The 8987-nt window shown below is 55.8% G+C and overlaps 1 protein-coding gene across 1 annotated transcript; it reads right to left on the minus strand.

Annotated features, from left to right (window-relative positions):
* Positions 1-4859: 4859 nt before the first annotated feature.
* Positions 4860-5885, minus strand: VDBG_02105 (conserved hypothetical protein; the record flags this gene model as incomplete). The annotated part of the gene is made up of 1 exon (XM_003007871.1): positions 4860-5885. One exon carries the CDS (start codon positions 5883-5885, stop codon positions 4860-4862), a length of 1026 nt encoding a protein of 341 aa, XP_003007917.1.
* Between the last annotated feature and the right edge of the window lie 3102 nt (positions 5886-8987).

The raw sequence follows: 8987 nt of genomic DNA on the forward strand, positions 1-8987 counted from the left end.
CGACAGCACAGCGAGCGTCTCTGTGAAGCCGCTACTGGTCCGACTCAGTCCAGAATGGGGTGAAGTGATCCTGATCTCTCTTTCACTCTATCCCGCTCGCTCGCTCGCTCTCGCCTCGCCTGGAAAGCTAGCCTGGTGGATGGGCCTGCCAGCTTTGGCCCGCCCGCCCGCCGCCTGCCCAGTAGAACCAGAATAGGGCCTGTGCAGAGCGCCCTGGGGTTCAACACCACCACGAGCCGACCAGACCACCAGTCCTTCACCTACCACCCACCACCGCCGCTGCACCTGGTGCGCAAGCGTGTAATGGGCGACTGGCAGTCCAATCAGAGCTCGGCATGATCAAATCCTCCCCCTGGAACGGCCTTGCCCTTCCACGATGTCCCCGTTCTTTGAGGCGAGGAGGCGAGCCCCGAGCCACAACCTGTGAGGTCCAGCCAACCAGGTAGAGCGGCGAAGCTGAACCCAGACTCATGCAGGGATTACTCTCGATCGACGTCCGTGCTCTGTCACTGCTACCTGCCGTCGCGCACTTATCCCCGCGGCGAAACCGGGCGCGGCGTCAGGAGGGACAGGTAGCGAGTACCGCGTGACCAGCGCGATGCCAGGGTGGGACCCTGTCTCTGAGCCTCCTGACTGGCTCAGGTACCCAGATGGAAGACACGACTGGCAGGCACTGTGGGCAGGGGTCGAGAGGGGCAGGCAGGAGCAGCTGCGAGTCACTCCCTCCTTCCCCCCTGTTTTGTTCGCCCCTTCCCAATCATTCCACGCCCATCACAGTTCTGCCCGTGTGTCAGCATCGGCCTGCTTGTCTGCCCAGTTTGGTCTGCGAGCCTCGGCGGCTTGAGGCTCCATGGCCTCAAAGCTTCGTTCGTGGGGCGAGGCAAGAACCTAAAGCTCAGATGGATCATCTCCTTCGCTCCAAGTGCGGCATCACATCTCGGCCAAGGTCCTTGTCCCCGAGGATGCCGGGTGCTCGAGCCAGTCCATCTCTATCTTAGAGTTCGAGCCCCTGTCTATTCTTGACGATGGAGGCATGACCCAAAGTGAGCGAAACCCGCGGCACATTGTATTTTTGTCTCGATCTGCCTTCCTATCTGGCGTGCCCCGACGCGACAGCCTTGAGTACCTCGCGAACGGACCTCCTCTCAGCTATGCGAAACTACGGGAGCGTCACCTTCTTCTTTCTGGCCATGACATGCATAGACACGCCACGCATGTTCGACGATTTCCCATGAGTGTCCTGGCAGCAGCAGCAGCAGCAGCATGGAATTCCTAAATGGGAACTGGCTTTCTATCACCGGCCGGACCATCTCTCAGTCTTCGCCTTCCATTCTCCCTGTTCCCACAGCCCATATGAATAATGACTGCAATATGTGCCACAAACTCAGATACCCTGCGAGCAAGCATGTTTCAGAGACAAGTACAAGTCAGTCAGCCAGCCATTCAGTCAGTCAGAACATGGTCGACACGTATTTACGATACTGGGCAAGGATATTAGCCTCCTTTCGTCTGAAGCCTCCTGCGGGACCCGCTCCAAGACAGCACGACAGCAGGCTCTTCCAAGGTTCCAAGGACATCCGTCCCCACGCGGGCGCTGTCATTTGGGCGAGCTGCTCGCCCGGTGCAATGACTCCATCGCGCATCTCGTGGACGTGTGCGACTACTCCCAGGGCCGCCGCCCACGAAGACCCCCTTACCCTATCTTGGAAGCATGAGAGCAGGCAAGGGGCTCGGCTTCCCCCACCGTAAACACAGGCACACAGGCAGGTCAGCACCGCGAGAACGCAGGACCTGAGACGAGTGCTAGGCTCAAAGTCGTCAATCCCATGCTCAACCGCGCTGCGGAGGCCGTGCTTCCCCATGTTTGGGGGGGGCTGAGGGGGGCATAAACTCCTGGCGAACTCAGTGTTACACCATGTACCATTCAGGGGAGCCCAAGAGTCCCGCTCCACCCCCTTGACGGCTCCACATCATCTCGTTTTGAGCTGGCCCTGCGCGACCTCGACGGAGCCTGATACCTCTTTATGGACAAGCGGTCTTGCCAAACGGGACAAACGCCATGCACTGCGCCTCCAGCTGCCGACATCTATCGAAAATCGGACTGGACTCTAACTTCCTCTCAGTGTGTTTATCTGAGACTGGCGCGTCCTTTGAGTCAGAGCCGTTCCGCAGGAACGTGGCTCCAGGCGGCGGCTCCCATTTCCCGTCGATGGCGAGACATGCTCCTGCCATTCCTTTGCCCCTCTATCACTCTCAGGCATGCGGAAGTCTATTCAGAGACCAACTTTACATGACTACTGACTCGAAGGGCTGGTCGTTGTAATTGGCCATGATCAAGCCGTTGGCAAGATACACAGCATTGCCGCCACCTCGTTCTGCGTCCTGCATGCTTGCCATGCCCGCAGCAGATGCAGCCTCAACCGCCTCGCAGCACTAGCAGCGCTTAATGTGGTAACACGTAGTTGCTAGTCGCGGGCCGCTTGGGCGAAGGATGCACAACACATTTTCGGCGGCTCCTCATCGCCAAGAGGGCGGCACACAGGTAGATCGCCAACGTGGCACCAGTGAACTTCGCAATCACCTGCAATTGCTGTCAGATACCATTCGAGCACGGCACGCCACCCGGCGGTAATCATGGCCATCCTGACCTGCTGTTCTGAGTGATGTCCCCCACACTATCAATCCATTTCTGGTGGCTACAGGTGGTGCGTACTTAAACCGATAGTTTCGAGCCGAGATCAATCCGAAAATAACAGCACTGATTCGGTTCCTAGTATGGGGCTACCCGTCACGCCATGTTTGTTCCTGTCATCAACGGGCTTCAGCAGATGTGATTGTGGAATATCACATCTCGACACGTACACAGAGCCACCACCTATGTAGTATAGACATGTCGATTGAGCGCCTGTTCATCCAATGAACATAACTTGCAGGTTTGTTTGTGGACTCTTACGTCAAACACGCACGCCTCGTGTATGGGAAGTGCCAGACCAACGCGTATCAAGGCTGCTGTCATGTTAGCCGCCTTACCGGGACTGTGTGCAAACCTGTCGCGATGCTTCGCGATACTGTTGAGAAGAGAGTCAATCCACGTGCACTACAAAAGCAGCCGCCAGCGATGCCATTGGATATGGTTTAGGCCAGATATTGCAAGCTGCTACAACAACTCTGCTGCAACTATTGCCGCCAGCCCTTGTGGGCCTATCCGCACAGGATCCACCGTCGATTTCTTGCCTTGGGGAATGCTTGTGGGAGCTGGTAATTGATGACATGATGCAACCTGCAACAATTATCTGCGCGACAGAGGCAAGAGGTAGCATGCTTGGCAACGTCACAGCGATGTGAAGCTTCGGACGCTCGCTTTTCGACTAGCGAATTTGCGTCAAACCGCCATTTCGTGGAGACGTCCTTGAGGGATGAATAACTGCCGAGCCAAGTGTACTCTTCATCTTCCGATCAACAAGACAGGTTCAGAATCACAGTCGCGGTATCGACGTTGTTGTTGAGTAGCCTTCCAGAGATACTCTATTGCTAGAGAACACCGCGGAGGGCCACCATGATTTCTTCGCTACTCACCAATTATAATTGGCTCAAGGCCATGGATTTCCAGCCTAGCGAAGAGGACGAGTAACTTGTCGCCTGTAATTCAAAGGCATCATCGGGATGTTCGTGTGGTCAGCCTAAAGGTTGACAGAGAAACCCAAGAACGCATCCAGGCACCCGACATGCGGTCTCTCCCCTCTCCAGTAGCACAGGCAACCATCACCGTCATGTCAGCCTTGCATTCTCAACTCCCATATCGCAGCTAGGCAGACGCTGCCAAGACCATCATCTCAACTGGACCACGGGCGAGCACTGTGAGCCCATCTACCTCATGCAGTCAGCAGCAGAGGGGCCCTCACACCCCCTTTCCCCAAGAAGCAAAACCACTTGGCTCCGCTCCCATGGCTCGTAGCGCTTGACGATCCTGTGGAGGGAGGGCCTGACTTGTGGAGGCCACAGATGTCCGTGGCCCTAGAAGACAAAAGCCTGTACAGCACATGGTCACTCTCACCTCGTCTGAGGGTGCCAACTCCCACAGAACCTCATCTGCGTGCCGGGATCTAGGTCACTCAGCTACACCCCCGGCCCTCTGCCCAGAGGTAGACATGGACGCGCCCCCGGACTCTCATTTGTGCGAGATACAGCGCCAGCATGAGAATGACGTGAGATCAATCTTCGGCATCCTGTGGTTCTCCTAGCGAGGGCATAACGTGATGCAATAGCATTCGGACACATTGGGACGACGGCTTCATGATAGGCGTCTTCCGGACTTTGCTCCGAACTTGACGCTCGATGGAAGCAACTAGGAGCGTGGAGCAGATGAGGGCAGAGACTCGACGTATCAATATTCAAGCAATGGCTACGACATTATGTTTCGGGTGCGATGGAGTCACAAAGCATCGTGGACCAGACAGATAGAATCTGCATCAGAAGGAGGCACGCTTTCCACGCCCCAAAACTTGACATGTTCCTTGTACCGATCATTATTGAAACAGCATCCGAGTGATCTGCCAAATGATCGACGGTAGCCTGTATCTCTAAGACATGGTTTGAGCCATGATTTATGAGTGGGTTCGCGTATGAAATGAGGCAGCGATAATCACATTACGTGTACAAGGCTGGTTGGGAGCCTTTCTTCACGCCAGTGGAAACCAAATAATGCGCGAACATAATGATTCATGTCTTCGTTATGTGGAAAGAAAAGTGCTAGCCAAGGATACAGGCAGAGCGACGCTAGTAGATGCCCTGCAGCGCTCCACGACCTCTGCCGTTACTATTACGTTAATTGGTAGTAGGTTTTTTCATAAGCGATCCGTTCATCGCATATGTTCCGGAGGCACGTTCTTTCCGTAGAAACCGCCGTGCCCCTCTCCGCCCGAGGAAGCACACGCTAGACAGACTCCGCCTCCATACACTCTCGTGTGTCGGGTCCAGCCCGCTCCGTCGTCGTCTAGTGCTGAGATGATCTCCCCGTGCACCTCAATCTCTTGAGGACTTACGGGGTACTCGACCATGTGACCAGGAGGAGGACCCGGGAGCATATATGACGTGGGTGGGTATGACGATGAAATGTCCAGTGGTGTCCGAGGTGACGGCGTTGATGACGCCGTGGGGTTAATGGGGATCGTCCTTGTGTAAGATCTCCTGCGCGGGGTGATAGGGACTTGTTTCGCTGTTGCGGAGCCTATTTGCTGCGCGGTCGCTGTAGACGACATGTAGTCAGGATTTGGCTGCTGGAAGAAAGACGTATCCAATTCTGATGTAGTTCTCGCCTGACTGTATCTATGACCATCGATGGAAAAGATCGTGGTCGCCAGCTCTGGAGGTGTAAGTGGAGGCGGAGGTGGTGGTCTTGACATGATCATGCTCGAGCGCGTGACAATGGGAGGGGTAGTAAGGATATCTGCCTCGCCTCCGGAATCGCTAGAAGACATCTCATTTCGTGGCGTGGCGCTTCCGAAGGTTCCATCCGCGAATCTGACATGGCCTGGGCGACCTGAATCGCTGGCTGAAACATGTACCTCGGCGCTGGGGCCTTGATGAACAGCGTCATCTATCGTGAAGCCATGCGCTGGGAAATGATGATAGAGGCGCTGCTGCTCGAGGAGATGAAGTTCCACGGGGACAAGCTTCTCGTCCATGGTACTTTGTTCGCTGCGTTGCGCGGGCTTTGGTGTCTTGTATGCCTTTGCTGCGATCAAGACCTTCCCGACGAGTAAGAGCAGAGCCAGTGCTATGCATACATGTGCAAATCCGATAAGAAGATTGCTGAAAAAGAACTTCGCCAGGGGTTCTCGCCACAAAAGATAACTTTCAGAGTTCGATGGAGCGACAGCGGGCATGACTGCTGGCGATCAAGACTGAGGAGTGAAGCCTAGACTTGACTTGCAGGAACTGAAGGCGTCCCGTCTGAAGTGGCCCGTTTGAAGCCAAGTCGCGCCGGTGGCTTGTGCTGATGAAATCACGCTATGCGTTCCGTGTAAGCGACGAGGGTCGTGAAAAGGATGACGTGCCCCGACGTGCAGCAGGAAGGCCAAGCTGAACCTCAAAATAAGTTGGTGGGCAGCGATCGACAAACTCAGCCAGAGTGTGTGGTGGCTGAGCGCGTTGAGCACGAGGAAGGTGTTCGAAGAGGCGGGGTGGGCAGTTTCTGAGTTTTGCCAAATCGAACAATGCCAACCAGCCGAGGAGGTGAGAGCGTATGATCCCAGGTCAGCCTGATTCCTGGCAGTATGCTTTTTGTGTGCTTGTATAGAACAATGCGAAGAGGCGATGGAGATCTCGAAATGACGGATTGTAAGACTCGAATCAGGGTCAAGTTCTGGCTTGGTGCGTCGTACTTATACCGTCGTCAACCTGCTAGGCGCAGTGGCTCGAAAAACGCTAACGATCCTCGAGGTTTCAGAGCAAGCGACTGCTTCCTTTGGCGGCGACTGTTGACGAGCCCCAAGTGTCTAGATTCAGGATGAACGAAAGCGTTGTGTGATCGCGAACCTACTGCAGCCCTGGTAGAAGTGTGGGTAGTAGGTTTACTAGTGGTGAGAAGATGGGCAGGATCTTATATGCTTTCTCTTGGAGGGTGACCACGGGACGGGAAAGCACAAAACAGAGTGTACAACCGCGCATCGTCAGGCGGGACCGAATTTAGAACATCGAGAAGGGGGATGCGAGTTTGGAGACGAAATGAGAAAGGGTGACCCTAGGCCCGCCATGAGGGTGTGCGCCGCTGAACAGGATTGACTACCTACGACGGCACCCCGGGTGGATGGAATAACGAGCTTACCAAGTCCAGGTACTTACTACGAAAGCAGCCGGGCCATCTCCCCAGAGGTTCAGGTTGTCAGGGTTCACTACATTGGACCCCCGCGGTAGGTACCACTGTTTTCTCCCGACTGTTGGTAGCAAGCTAGCTGACTTGCTCTCGGCTCCGGTTTGAGGACGACAGTCCAAGCTGGACAACCTTACAACCCGAGCGCGGCATGGCAGCCACACAGCCTCTTTGGGAAATTCGGGCCAATGACGCCAATTAAAAAATAAAGGCCCCAACGTATGTAGCGGCCAGGCTCCGCATTGGACTGGCCTGGCGCGAGCGAGGGGCGGCTGGACGTGGGACATGCCGTCGATTTGGTCGCACTTCTCGATGAAGGGAAGATGCTGAAGGCGCCCCATTGCGTTGCTTGCCGGCAGCTCCAGAACCCTGAGTCGCATTTTTCTAGGCGACAGCATTACACGCCCCTGTCATGCTCTGCGATAGCCCTTGAGTTGCTTGGCTAGCCTGTCGCCTAGGGTCTAGTTGCAAGGGGGAACGCGCGGGTGGACTGTCAGCATCGGGGCTGGTCAGCACAGCCAGGCCCGAATGGTGATAAGAGCGGGGTTGATGAGTGGGGTGGAAGACCAGCAAAGCAAGGTGAACGGCGTGTAAGGTCAAGCTGAGAGATGAACCAGGATTTGTTGATGGCGTTTGTGCTCCCGTGCCAGTACGTCAACCATAGGCGCAGCGGATCGGAACCTTAGTTGACGGTACTGGCGGTAATGACAGTACAGTATTGGCAGCGTCGCACTCTGCTTATTCGTGGCCAGTTGCCGGGCGAGAGCTGAGGGATGGGCATGGACGAACAAAGTGTTTGGCGTGTCCCTTCACCCTTGTCTTTCAGCCCAGAAGGCACCGTATTCAGTTCGGCGACTTGTGTCCAGACGGTTTGCCAGCTTCCCAGCCTCTCTCGGCCCAATCTGGATCCCTCCGGAGAGGAACCTGCGCCAGTGATTTGCGTCCGAGGCGATAAGAACTGTGAATGATTCGATGGCCAAGAACCACACCAAGCCGGTGGAACGTCTGTTCCAAGGCATTCGCGCAAGTATCTTAGCCAGACGTCAGACGCATAGCTTCATTCATCGCAGTTTGCCCCTTCGCGTACCCGCTTGCAAGCTCGCTCAGAAGCGGCCAAGAACAGTAATTCGAAAAGGCGCCCAGCTGGACCCTTGCTTGACCAGCGGCGATTGGGGGACCACAAATCAAGTGACCCAGATCATGGAACGGAATTTGTTAGCAGGCTGGAGATGAACAGAGTTAGCGCGACATCTCGACGGGACGGTGTTCAGCTGAGGTGAGCCCTACAGGCACGCCACAGGACCGGTGGCCCCTGTCTAGCGTTGCCGCTCGGGGGACCACGACTGCGAGCTTGTTCTTTTCCATGGTGGCTTCCAACAGGCCATTGGCGTGCAGGCTAGCCCTGCCGACGATCGGTCAACCCCTCTGGAGCGGCGCTTTTGGTTTCGGTCGTTGGTGGTATTCCTGGGATTGCAGCGTGGCGGACAAACGTGGAGCTAAGCGCGAGTTGTGACAGCCTGTTGCACCAGTTGGTGAGTAATGATAAAAAAAAACAAAAAAAGAGAGCAAAAGAACAATAACGAGGGGAGAATGCAGAGCAAGCATCTGCGGCCTTGCCTCTTGCCTCTCGGCTGTCATCCCTGAACCCGGCTCTCGGCTCGAAGGTCCCTGGTTGGACGACCCAGCACGCCCCTGCCTGCCTCGCCCGAGTTGAGTTGCGAGGTTGGGGAACAAGGTGATTCAACGAGCATGACAGGCGGCGGACTTGACCTTCCCAAATTGTCGCCGTAGGGCTGAAGCGAGACGATGGCTTGGATGGGGGAACGAGACATTCGATCGGGGTTCTAGCCCGGCCAGGCAGGTAACAAAACGTGCTATGGTGGGTGAGAGCGCGCAACTTGCACTCGCAGGTCTCGTCGCTATTGCGCGATGTACGCGCCCCCGGAATCGATTCGAGGAAACAGGTCAAAAGTCCATCGTTGACGACATAGGGAAGTGTCGGGAGCCGGCTCGGCTGTTTACAAGCAGGCAGCGCTCGACAGCCTCTGATCGCTGGTTGTTGGATGGTCTGCTGCTCGGAGAGACAACCGCATAGCTCCGTCGTGTCCTTAGTGGC

This window comes from Verticillium alfalfae, genomic scaffold (genome assembly GCF_000150825.1).
Source record: "Verticillium alfalfae VaMs.102 supercont1.2 genomic scaffold, whole genome shotgun sequence".
NCBI classification, from domain to species: Eukaryota; Fungi; Ascomycota; class Sordariomycetes; order Glomerellales; family Plectosphaerellaceae; genus Verticillium; species Verticillium alfalfae.